Raw genomic sequence first — 19,923 nt, 5'->3', positions numbered from 1 at the left:
TATTAGTAAATATAAAGTAAAGAAATTAAATATAAAAATTAAATATATAAAGAATTTTAGTGTTTTTAATATAAAAATTAAATATATAAAAAATTTATTATGTTCATTATTTTGAAATGCATTTTATATATTTGAATATGTTTTCTTAAAATGATTTTATGCAAAATACTAAATAGATAATACATTATTGTTTTAAACGATTAAAATAGTGATTTGTTATAGTGACTTACAATAAGGATAAATGATATAAAATAATATTAAATATTGAATGATGTAAAGTAATTTAAAAAGGGTTAAGTGATTTAAAGATATCACACTGTGAATAAATTGATTTTAATAAGGTGGAATAATATAAAACAACTCTATGTGAACAATATAAAATAAGATGTGCAGTTGAAAATGATATTATGAAAAATTAACTTTAATTTTTTTCATTATTGTCTTATCTTCTTAAGTCGTTTTTTTATTATTTAAGTTTTCATTTGAATATTTTAGTAATAAACTTGTTTAATTTTGATACTTTATCATTGTAAAATTATCTTATACTTGTAACTGTTGTGTATTTATATGCTAAATAAAACTATATCATTTATTATATCTTTATAATATTATATATATAGTGTATTTATAACCTTAAAAAGATTGAATGATAAAGTGGTTTAAAGAAAAATTGAATGCAATAATTATTTTGTACAAATAACATATAGTAAGATGTGCGATAAAAAAATAAGACTGAAAATATTTAAAAGGATATTAACATTTCAAATAGAATCTTTTTCATTTATAAATAAGACATTTTTACTTTAGAGGTGATTTGAAAGAAATAATGAATATAAAGGTTTTTAAGTATTGCTTATCTTTTTATGTTAGTTTTTAAAATATTTGTTGTAAAAATTTATACATATAAAAAAATATATAGAGGGGTTTAAAGATGTTTTTTTAACATAAATATATAACAGTATACAAAATAGTCATTATCAATTTTGATTAAACAAATTATATCATTTCGTTAATATATTATTACTACATTATTATTATGATTAAGTAAGCACACCTTAAAGAGCGAGTATGGATGTGAAAGATACTCTATTATTAATAAAAGATATTTGAATCTATTTAAGATAAAGTATAAATTGAAGAGATATTATATTATTAAAGAGAATCTTTTCATACATGAAAAAGCATCTTCATACATATTATCTTACATTTAAGAAAAAGAAGAATAATAATACATTTAAGGAAGAATCTCTTCACATATAAATAAGGCCATTTTTCTTTAAAGGAGTATTGGAAAAAAACAATAAAATTAAAAAAACAATAAAATTAGAAATTCTTTAAGGTTGTGTTTGATTGAGGTATAAATGTGAATCGATATAAACTTAACCATCGATTCGCATTTACACTTATTTGTTTTCGATGTAAAATCCTACACCTGATCTACTTTTGCAATTATTTATTTTAATCATGTTTTTTAGTTGATTTTAACATTGGTAATTGATATAATTAAATAGAGGTGACAAATAGAGTGGATTAGGTTGGGTTGGATAAGGGTTGAATACAAACTTATCCATATTGATCCACCAACCCACTATAACCTATCATCAATCCTCGTTAAAGGATCATAGTTCACCCTAACCCACTTATATTGACCCACTTGACCCATCCATATTAACCCTTAACCACCTTCACCCATACTAACCCACCTACCATCACTTATAAATACAAAAATGAGTCAAGATGACCCATATACCCAAAATAATAATTTTTGAGAGAATAATCTCTCTTAAGACTATCACGTGAGAAAAACAAGTTAGGTTAACCTATATACAAAAAAATGTAAAAATTATACATAAATGTAAAAAATAGTATAAATAGATATGACTTTGACCCAATCCACCTTGACCCAACACACCTTGACCATTTTCCATTGACCTTAATGGGTTACTTGACCCATATTGACCCGCCAATAGATTGAGTGGGTAGGGTGGGTCAAATGGGTTGGGGTCAAGATTGTCAACCCTAAATGTAAATGATATATCTATAAAATTAATGTAGTTTACATTCATTTTCACTTAAAAATTTTCAATGGTCTATTAGTTTTAAATTGATGGACTTTTACACGATGGATTTTTTTATCAATTAACTTTTAAATGGTGGATTTTTCCACTACATTTAAACACTGTATAAGTGTTTTCTTGTATTCTTAAGTCCATCTTGAATTTAAATTTAAAAGTTTTTTTTTTCTTTCTAGGCATTAAATGAAAAGAAACAAGAGAGACTAAATTAAGGGGAATCGTCCCATATATAATAAATTTAGTCAAAAAATGAGATCAATGAGAAAAAAGAGAAAAAAAATGTGACAATCTCCAAATAATTAGATTATGACAAAATCCTAGGCTTCTATCCTTTTGAATTTAAATTTAGTATATGTTTGGCATTGATGCTATAGATACAACACACGATGCTACTAATATATGGGCTAAAAGCACTGTTTTTTTAGAAAACAATGTCTTCTTTCTGTTTGGAAACGTTGCTAATAGGTAGGACGTTTCCTAGATAAACAACAACACTTTCTGTTTGGTACCGGTGCTCCATGCCTATTTTCAGCATTGATACCCATTATAGGAAGTCCACATCACGTCCTCATTGGTAGCAATGATTTGCGATTTGAGAAAATGTCAAATTTGGCATTGCTCCAAACCATACCTTCTTGATTTCTAAGGCGTTGCTTGGAGCACTATTTTTTATGGTAAAACGGTTCCAAACAAACAAACGTTTCTTAGAGCACCGTTTTTTTTGTGTAATGTGGCACTGATGTGTTTAGATGTGTAAATCGGGTCGTGCCTCCCACGGGCCATACTAAGCCCAATATGATCGTGTGGGCCATGTTGGGCCTTGGGTTTTAGGTCCACGGGCCGGTCGGCACGACACGATCGAGCGGGTTGTGTGGCTAGCGGCTCGTGTGCCAACACGGCCCAAACCGTAGCCTAGCCCATATATATTATATATTTATATAATATTATATAATATATTAATAAAATAAATATATTTTTTTAATTTTATTATACTAATTTATTTAATTATTATATATAAGCAATTGTGTACATCAAAATTCATATAAAATTAAATTTTTAAGTTTTTTGTCAATTTTTTAAATAATTAAATAGTTTGGCCCGACTTGGCCCATGGCTTGGCCCATGGGCCAGCCTAGCATGGCTCACTTTATACCTCTAGATGTGTCACCGTTTTATAGAGCAACAACATCAATGCCAAATATACGCTTAAAGTTTTTCTTTATAGGCATTAAATGAAAAGGGGCAAATTTATCCCCTAGGTAACAATTTCGATTAAAAAAGTGGACCAATGAAAAAAAAAAGAGAAAAAAGTGGCAGTCCCCAAACCATTAGATTAGTATCAAGAAAATGTAGCCTTCTATCATTATGAATTTAACTTTAAAGTTTTCTCTTTATAAGTAAATTAAGGAGAGTTGTCCCTATATATGTGTGTGTGTGTGTGTGTGTGTGTGTGTGTGTGTGTGTGTGTGTGTGTATATATATATATATATAAGATATATTTATATTAAAATGGAGATATTCAATGACATATTATTAAGCTAAATAATTTAATTTCAAGTTTCAATTTAGAAGATATTTAATCAAGTAATTTATATTTCAAAAAAATATTAGTTCATTCATACAAAACATAAAATCAGTGTTTTAAAATGAACTTGAAGGTTGAATAGTTTTTGCATCTGTCACAAGTTAATGGTTCAACTATCCAAGTTGTACAAATCAAACCATGACACATCATCCATCTATATATCTATAATATGATATCAATATAAATATGTTTTGTGTGTGTATATATTATTTTGGGTTCAATTTGCATTTTTTATTTTAATTTTTAATTTTATAAATAAACTTTGAAACAACAAAATGAGTTTTTTTTTTTTCACAATTGGGTTATAAAGATCATGAAAATTTAACTAAAATAAAAAAAGATCTCCCCAATTAGACAAATGAGCACAAAGTTAAGTCCTTTAGAAGTTTTCAATACATTGATATTATAACCCATGACCTACCTAATGACTAGATCAAAAGGGTTAATTGCCCAGCTTAAATGGGTTTTGACAAAATTAAACATTATAAAAATTATAATCCATTTATATTCTATTTAAAATAATAAAAAATAATTAATCATAGTAAAAATAATTTATAAATTACTTACATAAGATAAAAACAATTATTAATTATTGTTATTGATAAAAAGCTTTATTAATATAATATCATTAAAAGAAAATAAATTAATAAAATGTAATAAGATAAATTAAAAACTAATATCCATTTATAATTAATATAAAACTAATACAAATTTATCTAATAATTATTAGTCTTATATATTTTTTACTAATGAACTTATATTCCATTGAAAAATATAATTTTAATATTAATTCATGAAATTTAATAAGAATTAATAAAAAGACAAATTAATACAAATTTATTTAAAATAGGGAAAATTCGATTAATTTAAAATCAACTTAAATTATATTTAAAATAGGGAAAATTATAAGATCTTCTTTGGGTTTTCTAACAATCTTATGAACCTCCCCTATATATGTTTTGACCTTAACAAAAACCACCCATATTGTTTTGGAAAAGGATCCAAATATTTTCCCTCATAGCATTCGAAATAGAAAATGTTGATATAATGCATGAATTTTCCTTAAATACCAAATTTACCCTTAACTAACTTATTTAGAAATAAATATAAAGAAAAAATATTTTGTTACCTAAAAATAATACAAAATAATTATAAACCATAAAATTTTAAAATTTAATAAAAATTAGCATTAAGATACAAAAAAGTAATATTGATTTATCTAGAGCAATAGAAATTGGTCACTCAATTTTAAAATTTTAAAATTTTAAATTGGTCACCCTCACTAAAGTGGAACATGAGTTGAGATTGAATAAATTAGACATATATAACTCAAAAAAAAGTTTGAATTAGACTTAAATAAGATTTAGAAGGTCATAAAGCTTCTTTCTCAATTTTTCTTAATACAACCCCACACGAATCCCAACTACTTGACCTTAAAACTCTTAAGGTCAAAAACAATGCCGAAACAAATCTTGACAAGATATGTTATTACCAAAACCTAAAAACTACCTTATATCATGTTCTACCTTAAAATTGACCAAACCAACCTGTGTTATTGGAAGAAGCCCCGAGAATGAGGTTTAAGGGTTTGTTTGGTTCATAGTTGAAATTAAAATCGAAATCTTTCGAAATCATAATTGAAATGGTTTATATCCATAGTCTATTTGGTTTAGACAAGAATGGTAATGAGAATTAGAATCAATAGGAATGAGATTTCATTCCCATGAGAGGGGCAGAGAATGAGAATTAGGGGTGTAAACGTATCAAATTTGAATCAGATTAGGCAATATCTGAATTCGAATTGGATTAAAAAATTTGATATCCGAATTCGATTCGATATTCGATAGATATTGAAAATTAATATTCGAATATTTGATTCAGTTTGAATTCGACTAGTTAATTATTTTAGGTAATTAATAAATATATAAAATAAATATTTTATTTATATAAAGTATATAAAGTATATAAAGTATATAAATTATTTACATAATTTAATTATTATATATATAAATTATATAAAATATTTAAAAATTTTATATATTATATATAAGAATTAAATAATCAATCGAATTCGGATATTTATCGAATCGAATCAGGTCATATTCGAAATTGAATTCGATTAAATATTTGCATTATCCAAATTCGATTTGATTATGTCAAATCTCGAATTTAAAATTGAATTTTCGAATACCATTAACACCCCTACAGAGAATGACGATTCCCTCAAATGAGGGAATGGCATTCCAATAAAAATGGAAATGAAATTTTGATTCCATCCAATCAAATAATTAAAATCGGAATAGCCCATTTGGTTCCAATTCCAGACCTCTATTCTCGCAAACCAAACAGGGCCTAAGTTTTGGATTGGACCTAGGTTGACCATCAATTACACCCAATCCTCTTGCTTTTTGAACCAAACACAAACTACAGCCTTCTTCGGTTCCTATGGCGCCTTGAAAAAATATAAAAAGATAAAAAGAGAGACGACAGCGGCTGCTGAAGTTGAGTTGGGAGCCGAAGCGCCGGCACCGTGAACATCTCCGGCGAGGAGGGCCACTATCAGATATGCGAAGGAAGCTCTACAACCGAAACCTTCCATATCTCTTTCTTAGGTTTTTTCACCTCGCAATCCCATTCGTAGGATAAAAGAGAGACGAGAGACTCCGTTTCTGAGTGTTAAATGAATGGTAGAAGCGTCAGAACCATCCAACAGTCATCCAGATTTTCCTTGGGATCCCATTTTCCTTCTATTCTTCGTTGTTTTTGCTTCCGAGGCTTAGCTAGCTCCTACCTGTCTCATAACTAAACAAAAGGAATCATAGGGTAAAGATTACTTGCCCCATATAAAGGTTAAATCTGGATCGTTGGTTTTAGTGGTGGAATGGGTGAGCGCCACAGATATATTCGAATCCGGCGGATAATATTTGGTCCTCATGTGCGACTTGCGCACTACATCTTTTGACTATTTTAGTCTTGTCTGTAAACATTCCTTCTCGGCGCAGCGGAAGATCGAGGTGAAGATGGCGATGATGATGATGATGATGAAAGTGGTGGTGGTGGTGGCGGTGATGCAGGTCGCTGCGAGTGATACAAACAGGGCTTTCCAGCCGTGCTCGGATACGAAGATACAGAGATCGGATGGTTTCACCTTTGGGATCGCATTCGCTCCTAGGAATTCGTTTCTCTACAACAATTCGCAGCAGCTCTCTCCCTGCGACCGGCGCCTTAGCCTCTCGTCTTCAGGCTCTTCACTCGCGCTCTTCAGGCCCAAGGTCGATGAGATCTCTCTTCTAACAATCAATACCACCTCCAACTTCTTCCCGGTACGATTTTTGGGACTTCTTTCCTTATCAGGAAAACAAAACTAATGTTTACGGGTTTTAATTCTGCATTCTGTTTATCCTGGAGCTGTTTGTTAGGTATAGTCAGATCAGTTCTTTGCTTAGACCTTTGCAGATTTTGTTATCTTTCTTTATTGCTGCGGTTTAACTTTTTCTGTTATTACAATTGGGGCATTTGTGGGTTTAAAGTACTTATAATCCGAGAATGCTGTTAGGGTTGTTGAGGAGATGCGCTATATGCTTTTAGGTAGAACTTGAGAATTTGCCTTTGAATTAGAGATAATGTGATCTAATGGATAAGATTATTCGAGGAATTTTAGATCCACTGAGGGCTCCAAAATGCCAAATTGTCTCAGTTCATGACAAACATAGAGCAAATGTGCTGCCTTGTTGTTTGCTGCTATGCTATATGATTTGTCCTTTTGATCCATGGGGAGATGGAAACTAAAGCCACTATTATGTTAAGTTGTGGCTAATGGTTTGGGGACTCTGGTATAGATCTTGGAAGGATGGGAGATGTAGAGGAAAGTCTATATAGCTGTCAGAGGTGTCAGAGGTTAATTTACCAAATATTCATCCTAGTACACATTGTTATGGTCTTATGGGTGCGAGTATTGGAATTTGGCACAAGGCTACCGGATTTTTTTTGTTTAATTTTCTTTTTGGTTAGTTGTGGGATGTTGGATTTGCAATTATTTTTGATGGATTATGACGTGTCCTTCTATTCCTTGGTGAGATGATTTTTTTTTTCTTTTCTTTTCATTTAGTGTAAAAAGAAAATCAGCAGCAGTATATTCAAGTAACAAAAATATATCCATTGAGGTTCTAAATAACCCCTCCTAGTCTGGATCTTCCTGGATTTTTCCCCAAGGCTGCGACTATCAAAGTTGAGTTTGATGTTCTGATGAGGGGCCATCTAAGATTTAAGATCTTTGCTCCTATTAGTTCCAATGCTTTTTCTTCTTTCACCATTTCTTGATACAAACAATTTGTAACCATATGCCTATTTTTTATCATTAAAATTCTATGCCAAGAGTTGCTTTTTTTTGTTGACCCCTCCATCCTCTTAAGGAGAAATATTGTCGGGTTTTTATATTATCTCATTATTATTTATAGTAAAATTGAAATTTGCTAAGATGTCTTAAACAATGGTAATAATGTAGAAGATGAATTTTCAAGTACCCCTCTAGTTACCCATGGTATGGTTTACAATATTACATTCAGTCATTTTGTTATCCTACCAGGCAAGGCATTTGCTGATCCATATGTTCACATGAAAGTTTCCCTGACCTCATCTAGTATTCTTTCTGCCTCCCTTATTGCATATACCCATGGACCTATTTCGTTTAAACTATCCCCACTACTACTTCAGAAAAATGCTCTAAATGAGGAGGCATGATCCATGGCATTCCACTCCTTGGATTTGTGAGGACAAGCCATGAGCATGTATTTTTTCATAGTTATAGTAAAACATAATATTCATGAAAGATATTTTAAACATGATTTTATAAAAAATATTTTAAACATGATAGCATGCATAAAACTTAATTTTAATTGCCAAATTGTCAATAGACTCGATATTTGAGTTCTCGATCCCAAGTTCAACCTTTGTTTAACTTTAAACTTTAAGGGAATCTGATACTGAACTACTGAAGTTTATAGTAAGAAAGTAACAGTGAGAATAGACAGGGCAACTCAATTCTGGCGATTCAAATGCAGATGGAGGAAATACAAACTGTTTTGTTTGCATGAAGTGGCTGCTCTCAAACTTGAAGCTTCAGCATCTTGTTGCAAGATGTGGCTGTAGAGTTTTTCTTCTCTGCAAAATGTTTCATAAAAGTTTTTCTTGGGGCATCCAAAGGGGAGGAAAGAGATGGGAAGCTCAGAACTGGTACAGAGAGAAGGCATGGGGGCATGGTCAAGACCAAACTTCTCCTATAGAAAAGCGATGGAAGCAGGAGTTTGGTCGGATTGGGGAAGTTCTGATTTGAAAAATGTTGAAGGTAAGCCTATGATTTTTACAGAGATGAGCGGGGTGGAGGCTAGAAGGAACTTTTTAAGGGATTGCTTAGTTGGAAGATTTTGGGTGGAAGGTTGGGTTACAGGAGGTGGAGAATTGGGCAAATAAAACCTGGAAGGATGTGGGGGGAGTGAAGGTGAAGAAGTTGGCAGATGAACTCTTCTTATTCATTCTACCTTCCAGAGTAGAGGCGAAATGGATTCTTGACAAAAGTCCATGGTTAATGGGGAGGAATCCTCTTATTCTTGATTGGTGGGGGCCTAGCACGGGTTGTTTTTATCCAGAGTCGAAAGGGGACTTTGATTGGTTGGACGATATCCAGATCAGGGTGTTCGGCCTGCCTCTACTTCTATGGTGCCCGAGTGTCATTAGAGCAATCAGGGATGCATGCGGTGGTTTTCTCGAAACTGATGGTACTCCCTCTGAGCTAGCTACATGCGAGTGGATTCGAATGAAGGTGAAGAAGGGGGGCTCGATTCCTGAGAAGGTGGAGATCGTAGCTGGGGAATCTCTCTTTTCAATTTCCATCTGGCCTGAAATCTTACCGTCAGTTCGGAGGTGGAAGATGGAGAGATTCACAGAAGAGGGAACTCAAAAGGACAAGGCGGACTCGATGGTTTCTAAGACAGTTGTCTTAGAGGACGTCAGCGAATGCTCTCTACAACATGACCTAGGAGGAGGATTTGTGCCAGTGAGATCGTTGGAGATGGATGGAGAAGATGATTGGACCTGTGGTTCTAATAGGAACCGTTCGATCCCAATATCAACAAAGGGTCAAGATTCAAAAGTCAAGGAGGGTCTTGAGGGAGGAAGTGCATTTGTGTCGAAAATGGGTTCTCATGGGGATGGTGTGTTGGTTGAAGAACTCAAAAATTTATAAAAGAATGTTTAAAAGATCTAAAAGTGGTGCCTATGGAAGAGTGCTCGCTGAAGAAAGCTAATGAAGTAAGACTTTTCTCAGAGGTTGGGGAGTGTGTAGATGTGGGGTTTTCGAAGCGGGTCCAGGAGTCCAATCCAGGTAAACTAAACCCATTTACCCGGTCCAGTCGGACGCATAGTAGAAAATTGAACCTTAAATATGCAAGTGAACCAAGATGGGCCAGAGGTAAACCAAGACACTATAGCCCAACTAGATTGGAACCAACTCCTACTCTGGGTAGCTTTGAATCGACGTGGATTACCCAGCCCCCTTTGTTGGCTGGGTGGAATGGACTTGACACTTCGACGAATCAGTCCTCTCCTTCCCCTGAACCTGAAGCAAAGCTCAGAGGTGATGGTCTGGAGCTCTCGGCTCCCCTATCTTGTTCTCCTGGAATGGTGAAGCCAATGAAAGCTGATCATAGAAGACTGCATCGGCCTTCTCTCTCCATGGTCCTTGTGAACGAGAGTTTGTTGGAGGTGACGCCGTTGGCGGTAGTGGATGTTGAAGATCAAATTGCTAAAAGGAGTGATGCTTCGGATCAATCTAGAGTGATGGAGGAAAATGAGAAAAGCCAAGTTGCGACAGATAGGAGAGAAGAAAATAGCCAGAAAGAGAGTGTGGGAAACTCAAATCTCGGGATTGATGAAGCTGATAAGTCTAGCAACAACACTTTTATGTCTTCTTCTTGGGTTACTTCTAAACTTATAGGGTTGGGAAGCTTTTCGGGGGTCTCGATGGAGGGAATGGAAGTGGAGACGGTGAAGTTTTTGGAAGAGATTGAAAAAAGAATTCTTTTGGAGAGGGGTAAGATGGCGGCCAAAAGAGGGGGGACAAATTCCAAGAGGAGTAGAGAATTGTTGCGCCTATATTGGGGCTTGAATGAGAAGGCGGGGAGCAGTGATGCGCCTATATTGGGGCTTGGAGTGGAGGGTGTTGGCTCTTTTGTTTTGTTTTATCAATGAATTTTAAAATTCTCTCTTGGAATGTTTGAGGGTTGGGGTCGGGGAGAAGAAGAATGGTGGTTTGTGATTCCCTGAAGGCTTCAAATTTGGGAATTGTCTTGATTCAAGAAACCAAACTGGAGAAAATTGATGAGGGTATTATTTGGAGTATTTGGGGAGATGGTCAGGTACGATGGAGGGCAAAGGTGGCTAATGGGAGTGCGGGAGGTTTTTTATGTCTTTGGGATCCCCTAGTTTGTAGTCTGATTTCGTGCAAAAGTGGGAACTTTTCGATCTCTCTTGTCTTGAAGCTGCAGGATGGCAATATTGTTCAAGTCACAAATGTATACGGTCCAACAGTTTCTAATCTTAGGGGGAGTTTTTGGGAGGAGCTGGCTGATATGAGGGGCTCCTTGGTTCATCCTTGGGTTATTGGGGGTGACTTTAATGTCACCTTATCGATGGAAGAGAAAAATATGAGAAGTGGTAGAACTGTGTCGATGAGGCATTTTGCAGATGGACCATATACATCCCCATACAAGGTAACAGGTTCACATGGACAAATAACCAAGATATCCCTACCCTGGTCAGGTTGGATAGATTTTTAGTGTCCTCAAATTGGGAAGACATTTTTCTGGACTTTAGGCCGATATCTTTGCCTAGACCTGTCTCAGACTACAGTCCTATTCAGCTTATTTGTGGGCAGTGGGAGGTGGTCAAAGCTCCCTTTAAATTTGAAAGCTCTTGGTATGAGGAAGAAACTCTCAGTCCGTTGATGAAGAATGTGTGGGAAGACTTTCAGGTGGAGGGATCCAGCTCCTTTATTCTGGCAAAAAAACTGTCTGTTATTAAAAGAAGAATTAAAATCTGGAACTTGGAAAAGAAGTTAAAGTTGGGAATTGAAAGGAAAGCCTTATTGGCTACTATTGAAGAGATTGATAGAGCTGAAGAACTGGGTCCAATTTCTGAAGATTTAAAGCTGAAAAGACTTCAAGCAAAAAACAGCATTGAAAAGTTGGTGGTGAAAGAGGAAATGAAATGGAGACAAAGGGCTAAAGTTACTTGGCTAAAGGTGGGTGACAAAAATACACATTTCTTTCACAAAATGGCAAATGCTAGAGCTAGAGTTTCAGCTGTTAAGAAGTTGATATGGAATGAGCGAATTGGTGAATCTGATTCAGAGATCAAAACAGTAGCAATCTCCTTCTATAAAGATCTTTACAAGGAAAAGTGGAAGAGGAGGCCGTTTCCCTTCATTCTCCCCTTTAGGCAATTGAGTGAGACCCAGAAATCTTGGCTTGAAAGACCTTTTACAGATGAGGAAATCAGTGCAGCAATTAAGACTCTAGAAGGTGAAAAGTCGCCTGGGCCAGATGGTTTCACAAATCTTTTCTATTTGAAGTGTTGGGATTTTGTGAAAGAGGATGTGATGAAGGTGTTCTAGGAATTTCATGCAAATGCATCCCTGCAAAGAAGTTTAAATGCCACTTTTATCTCCCTTATTCCAAAAATTGAGGGGGCTGTGAATATTAAGGAGTTTAGGCCGATTAGCTTACTGCACAGTTTCTACAAAATTTTTGTGAAAGTCCTGGCAGAAATAATGTAAGGGGTGATAGGTAATATTATTTCTAATAATCAGAGCGCTTTTGTACCAGGCAAACAGATGGTTGACTCAATTTTAGGTGCCAATGAGTTAATTGACTCAAGGAGAAGATAGGGCATCTCGGGGGTTGTTTGTAAGCTTGACATTGAGAAGGCTTATGGCTGTGTCAATTGGAACTGTTTGGATAGGATGCTGGAATGCATGAATTTTGGTCAGAAATGAAGAAACTGGGTTAGTGTTTGTTCTAAGACCCCTAAATTTTCAGTTCTAATTAATGGGCAATCCACGGGATTCTTTGGTAGCTCTAGGGGGCTGAGACAGGGAGATCCTCTGTCTCCCTTGCTGTTCATCTGTGTAATGGAAATCCTCACTCTCTTTAGTAAGAAGGCTGCAGATTCGGGCTTCTGGAATGGGTTTGCTATCTCTCCAGGAAAGGAGAAAGTTAATATTCTTTAGTTTGCAGATGATACCCTCTGTTTTGTGGATGCATCTTTCCATCAGTTGGAAACAGTGCTTGGAATTCTGAGTTGGTTTGGAGGATTGTGCTCATGTGATGGCCTGCCATATTGAGCTCCTCTAGGTTAAGTATTTGGGGCTGCCTCTTGGGGCCAAATGTTCCTCTTCCTCAATTTGGTGCCCAATCATTGAGAGAATGGAGAAGAGGTTGGCACTTTAGAAGGCTAAATATTTATCTTTTGGTGGTAGAGTTTCTTTGATCAAGAGCACCCTTTCCAACCTCCCAACACATTTTTTTTCTCTCTTTCCAATTCAAAATATAATGGCAAAGAGGTTGGAACAGCTTCAAAGGAACTTCTTATGGAGGGGTTGGGAGGATGAGAAGAAAATTCACATTGTTAATTGGGAGCAAGTGTGTAATCCTAAGGAGGTGGGTTGTTTGGGAATTAGGAAATTGAAAGATTTCAATGCTGCTCTTCTTAGCAAATGGATATGGAGATTTGTGTCTGAGAGAAATGCATGGTGGAGGAGTCTTATTGCGGCAAAGTATGGTGTGGATTGGGAAAATTGGAGAACTCTTGATCCCCTTCCATTTGGGGGTAGCTCTCTGGGCAGGCATTTCTAGGTACAGCACTCTCTTCATGAATGGGGTCAGCTTTAAAGTTGGTAAAGGGATAGAATTCAGTTTTGGAAGGATTCCTGGTGTGAGGAGGGTCCCTTGGCTGAAGCTTTTCCCCGGCTGTTCCAAATTGCAGTGAATCAAGATTCCTCAGTTGCTGATAACATTTGTATCTCTGGGGAATCCTTTACATGGACTCCCCTATGTAGGCGGAATTTGCTAGACTGGGAAGTGGAGGAGTATGTAGATCTGTTGGGACAGATTCAAAATCAGAAAATTGACATGAGTGTGGAAGATGAATGGACTTGGAAGTGGAACGCAGATGGTAGCTTCACAGTTAAAACCCTTTTCCTCAAGATGTGCAGTTCAGGTCAGGAGAACTTTCCTGGTAGGCAGATTTGGAACCCCATATTGTCCCTCCAAGGTTAATTTCCTGGTTTGGACAATGGTTTTGAATAAATGTTTAACTAGGGTTAACTTGGAGAGAAGGGGTATTCAGATTCTTGATCCCTCTTGTGTTTTATGTGGAATGATTGCTGAATCTACAGAGCATTTGTGCATTCACTGTCCGGTTTCGTCTTTAATCTGGGGACATTTTTTCAAGAAACTAGAGGTGTGTTGGGCTATGCCTAAGTCTGTGAAGGAGCTGCTTATGGGTTGGAGATTGGAGGGACTTAGCAAGAAAGGTATGCATGTTTGAAATACCATTCCACAGGCTGTTCTTTGGTCCATTTGGACTGAAAGAAACAATAGAGTTTTCTGCAATCAACCTAAAAGTCCAGAAGAGATTGTGCAGAAAGTGGTGGGGAAGATTTGCTCCTGGGTGTCGGTGAATGAGGAGTTTAAAAATCAGAATGTATCTGTCTTTGTACTAAATCATGGATGTTCTTGTAATGTGTTTTGGGTCCTGGTAGATCTAGTGGCCTGGCCTTGTTGTTGTAATCTTTATTCTCTATGAATAAATTACTTTACCTTTTTCCAAAAAAAATTGTCTATTACTTTATTTGTTAAAAAACAGAGCAAAAAGAAGTTAACAGCTAGCATTTAGCAGCCAAAGCTCATACCTGTAGCCACAGGTTTTGTGGTTTGGACTTCAAAGGCAGCATAGCAGTCTTTGGTTTTCCAAATTAGAAAAAGGTCAGTAAGAACAGGGTCAGCCAAGCTGCCTGCTATGTCGTCGTCCAAGGACTGAATCAATATGGACTACACGTTAGAAGAAGATGATGATGATTAATAACCACAACTGTAAATGTATAAGCTTGAGCTTGAAGTGAAAAACAATACAAGAGTCAAGTGAAACAAATAATTAAATAAATGCTTTGGATCCTTCCTTCTAACCCAGTTTCCTCTTTTACTGTTAAAGAAGTTTGGAGCGCTCCTGCCCCCCCAAAAGTAAGGGCTTTTTTGTTGGGAAGTGTTTCTCCAAAAAATCAATACCTTTGAGGTGCTTCAAAGAAAGAGACCAAATTGGTGCTTGTCACCTCATGTCTGTTGCCTTTGTTTGAGGAATGGTGAGGTGGAATCCTCCCACAAGTGTAGCGGATTTATTTGACCCTAGCTTTTTCCGACAACCAAAGAAGAAAGGAAGGGTGATGTGGAGAACAATGAGGGCAGCTATCTTGTGGGCAGTATGGAAGAGAGAAACAATAGGATTTTCCAAGGGAAAGAAAAATCAGCTCCTGAAGTTATTGAAGGAATCACCATCAAGGCAGTACATTGGATGAAAACTCTTGAATTGTTCAAGGATGTCTCTACAGATGATTTTATTAGAGGCTGGAATATTTTAGCAAGATCTTCTACTTCATCACCTACCATACAAGAAGTTTGGTCCCCTCCTTTGCAGTGTCATGTCAAACTGAACTTTGATGGCAGCTCTATTAGGAACCCTGGACCTTCTGTAATAGGGGGTGTGTTTAGAGATGCGGAAGGAAAAATCCTAGCTCTGTATTCTGGCCCAATAGGTGTTGGGGACTCACTTAGAGCTGAAGTTTTGGCGCTCCTCCAGGGGCTCAGATGGGCCAAGCAATTGGGTTTCCAACAATTGGAAGTGGAGGGGGATTCAAAATTAGTAATAGGATGGCTGCAATCAAACAGTTTGGGAACATGGTCCCTTAGACAACGGGTAAGGGAGTTATTGAGCCTCACAAGGGAGCTGGATGCAAAAGTATATTGGTCTAGGAGGTCAGAAAATGCTTTAGCTGACTACCTAGAAAAACAGGGGGTGAATCGCGAGTTTTTGTTTTGTGCAGTGTTGTAAGATTTTTGTTATTCAGGGGCCACCTTTTACTTTGGAAGGTGACAGTTGTTTCTTATGGTTTTATCTAATGAAAGTTACCGTTTCCTATAAAAAAAAAAGTGTACCTGTAATAGCAAGATCTGCCAAGAGATTAACAGGTTAAAAATTGAAGTTGGAGGTTTGCGGCAGTTGCAATGTCAAGCAACTCAAGCTCTAGTTTCGGTTTCTTCCTCTTGTTACAAATGAAATCGAATGGAGGATTATTTCCTCCTATGTAACTTATAATAATGATAGCATATTACAGGGGCCATGATATAATTGTTTCCCCACCTATTGAAAATTAGAAATAACAAGGCATATGTCTCACATGCTTCCATGCTTACCATGATATAATTGTTTCCCCACCTCCCATGTCTTTCAAAAGATTGCTTTGAAATCCCGTTCCACTACTAGATTGTTGTAATGTAGTGGTTTCCCCAACCTCAAATTCTTGCAATATAGCCATCAATTTTGCCCTGATGGAGTCACCGATTCCTATAGGACCTAGGAGTACAGCTAATATATTGCCACCACTCTCTCTATACATGTCTCTGGTGCCTGATGCTTCTGGATTTACCCAAATTATAATTATCAGAGTTCAACATAGTTGTCAAGGCAACAACGCGCCCTTTGAAGCTCGCCTCGCCTAATCACCAAGCAGTTTTGTACTATGTTCTATAAAATACCAAGCAGTTTTGTACTATGTTCTATAAAATACTTTTTTATTCTTTATTTCTTGACATTATAATTATAAAATAGACACTATTAAACTAAAATTCATTTTGTGTGTTTATATACTAATTTCTTTTTATTATTTTCTTATTTGTTAGGGTTTAATCAATACAAACATTGCTAAATGCTGTATTAAACTAAAATATTCATTTTGTGTGTTTATATACTAATTTCCTTTTATTATTTTCTTATTTGTTAGGGTTTAATCAATACAAACATTGTTAAATGCTGTATTGAATCCTCAAAGACTTTAAAACCTGAACCAATAAGTATGGAAGAACTTAAAATTTTATCTAACTACTAGTACTGCTTTTACTTTTTTTCTTTTCCTATAACAAAAATAAGGTTTAAGCCCCTATCTATATATATTTTATTTTTCTTTTCCTTCTTTTTCTTCTCATTAATATGCTGATTTTCTATACTTTAACATGAACTCTATACTTTTTTTTTTATGAAAATTATGAACAATTATTAAGGAAATATGGTTATGGTACCTAAGAAACTACCCTAGGATCTATGTATTCTACATAAAAAAATCCATCACGTAGGACGCCTAGTTGCCAAGGCGCCCCCTGTCACCTAGCCTCGCCTTGGCGCCTTGGAAACTATGGAGTTTAATTTGATGAAGTTCATTGCTGGAGTAGACCAAGATTTAGAAATAATTATACTTGTCGAAGATGAAGAAGCCACAATATGCCAACTTCAAATGATATTGTTGGTAGAAAAGGGTTGAAACACTTCCAAAATCTTCACCCAATGAACTACCTTTACAAATATCTTTCTATTAGGATATCCTTGTGCCTCTTGATAATATCTTGCCCCTTTTCTTGGGAGGAGAAAAGAAATAATTACTGAAAGCACTTCACACATCCCCTGGGGGTTCCACCTACATCCAAACAAAGAGAAGAAAATTCCTAAATACTTGACACAAATGGATAGATCTGTGAATAGTAGGTAGATTCGCATCTTGCTTTACAAAGAAAAATGTATGGGGAGAAAAGCAACAAAATGGCACTTCCAAACATAATTCCCTTTAGATGATGTTGGTCCCCTCCAAACTACTTTCACGTGGAAAGATTTCTGGTTAGATGATTTAAAATTTAAAACACAAAAATTTGAAGAAGGATGCACAGAAGAGTTGACCTGATGGACAAAAAGATCAAATTCTAGTATATGAAGAGGGATAAGAGTTAGTAATTGTTGATAATTTTTTTTTGTCACAATATCAAGGATCATATGTTCCATTCCATCCTACTTATTCAAATCTATGTTTCTCTTTACACAAGCAATGAGCACTGGGTCTGAGGAATCTATCTAGTGACACCAAACTTACATAAAAGGACAAGTTTTGAGCCTTTTGCTCCAAAAAATGGGCTGGAAAAGAAGTGACGTAAACTACAACTTATCAAAATTCTAAAAATTCTGCAATAAGACTTTTCAATGTGAGCCTTTTAAGTATTAAATTTGTTTCCAAACACCAACAAACTAAAATTGATCAACAATCAGATCACCATGTAGTTATCAAGACAATGATGTGTTTCCTGAGGGGTGTCAAGGTGTTTTCTGGGACACGTCTTTACTAAATCATGTTTGCATGCATGTTATCCCTTTTAGAAAAGAGAATGGCCAAGATGGGCACCTTATCATATGTTGTATATCATAATGTATTTTGTTTGTACTCTATACATGTTAGTGTGATGTTCACTGCTTATTTGTTTGGATTCTAGCTGCAATACTTGGATTTTGTGTTTTTATTCCGGTCATTGGCTTGATTATGTTGTATTGCTTGTTTGCTTGGATTCATTAGGCTATTTGACTAGTTACTTCACTTGTTTGTTTTTAATTCTTGTTGTATATGAAAATTCATGATTGTCTTACTGCTTTGCTGAATGCAATTGATTATATTTTGTATAGAATTTCAAAATAAAGCTGATATTGCCTTATTAGTGGTTTTTCAATTCATAGTTAAGGAGTTGAAAATGTAGAATACGCCAACATAGATGATATCTTATGAATTATAGGTCTTATTTGTCAAGAACCACCGCCTAATTGGTGTGGGGCACCTGCCTAAGTTAGGCCACAAGTGCCATTCATAAGTATTGATCACCCAAAAATTATGAGATTGCTATTGGTGCAGGAATATGGAGAAACTTGAATTTCTTCCATGGCTGCTTTTATATATTCATATCTGCCTCACATGGGTCAGCCCGTTTGAGGCTGTTCCTGTAACACTTCAGGCTTGTATGTCTGCCATATTCTTAAATATTCTAGAGAGGACACGATATTCATTTCTGGGTTCTTTTCCCTATTAACTCCATACTTTAATATTATTATTTGATGAATCTGTCTCACTGTATGATATTATTGGTTGACCTCTGTACATTTATTTTATGGTTGATCCAGGATTCTTCTGGCTACATGGTTGCATTTGCAGGGAGGAAATATGCAGCAAGGTCACCTCCTGCTTTTGTTGCAAACAGTACTTATATTGTAACCAGCTTTACTCTGGTAAGGAGATACCTCGCAAAAAAATTTTTCTTCTTACATTCTATTAATCTTCAAACCTTTTGTTTTTCCTTTTTCTAAGAAAGATATATTGATGTGTAGTATCAATTTTTCATTAAACCCTTATTTCCATTGTGAATGCAGGTTCTTGAATTTCAGAAGGGTAGGCTGCAGAACTTTTATTGGAAGAGAGATGGATGTGCTTCCTGCTCAGGAAATTCTAAGTTCGTCTGCCTCAACAAACAAGATTGTGCAATCAGTATTAGTAGCTGTAAAAGCCGAGGGGGGTCTGTAGACTGCAGCTTGGGAATACAGCTTGCCTTCTCAGGTACGGATAAACATGATGTTGTACTCAACTCATGGTATGAAGTGGAAAATCTACGCCAGTATTCCCTATATGGCCTATATTCAAATCTCAAGAATTCTCTCACCAGCCAGTTTAACAATATATTTTAATTTTTTTGTGGGCGTGTATTTTGTTTGTGATCATATTTCTTTTCCTTTCTTTGAACTGAAAGTATCTCCTTTTTTTCCCCTTTTCTTTCTCTCTCTGTGTAATTGCCAGTTTGTGTAAATTTTCATTTGAGTATTGTGATTATTTGACCTGTAATTGGTATATGATTTACATCATGGTTTTTGTTTGAATTTGTTACTAGCCAAGTTGTTTTTATACATTTAAAGAAGAGTTAGAGTTGTGCTTAAAAAGTAATTAATTGCAGAAATCATACCTTTCCGGCATCATAAATTTAGCCAATTTTATATGAAGTTAGATAAAGGGGAAATCTCACTGAAAAGCCACCCCACAAAATTTTACTTTACCGCACACTTACAACCATGGTTTTAAAAAAC

General features: G+C 35.4%; 1 protein-coding gene across 1 annotated transcript; it reads left to right on the top strand.

Moving 5' to 3' along the window:
- Window positions 1-6,655: 6,655 nt before the first annotated feature.
- LOC148871379 (uncharacterized) lies at window positions 6,656-19,719 on the top strand. The gene is made up of 3 exons (XM_088969139.1): window positions 6,656-6,983; window positions 18,973-19,077; window positions 19,219-19,719. Exons 1-3 carry the CDS (start codon window positions 6,681-6,683, stop codon window positions 19,528-19,530), a joined length of 720 nt encoding a protein of 239 aa, XP_088825265.1. The 5' UTR covers window positions 6,656-6,680; the 3' UTR covers window positions 19,531-19,719.
- Window positions 19,720-19,923: the final 204 nt, after the last annotated feature.

The sequence above is a fragment of the Nelumbo lutea genome, chromosome 2, assembly GCF_056320005.1.
Source record: "Nelumbo lutea isolate HS-2025 chromosome 2, American lotus-T2T, whole genome shotgun sequence".
In the NCBI taxonomy this organism is placed as follows: Eukaryota; Viridiplantae; Streptophyta; class Magnoliopsida; order Proteales; family Nelumbonaceae; genus Nelumbo; species Nelumbo lutea.
This window is presented reverse-complemented; position numbering and strand designations above follow the sequence as displayed.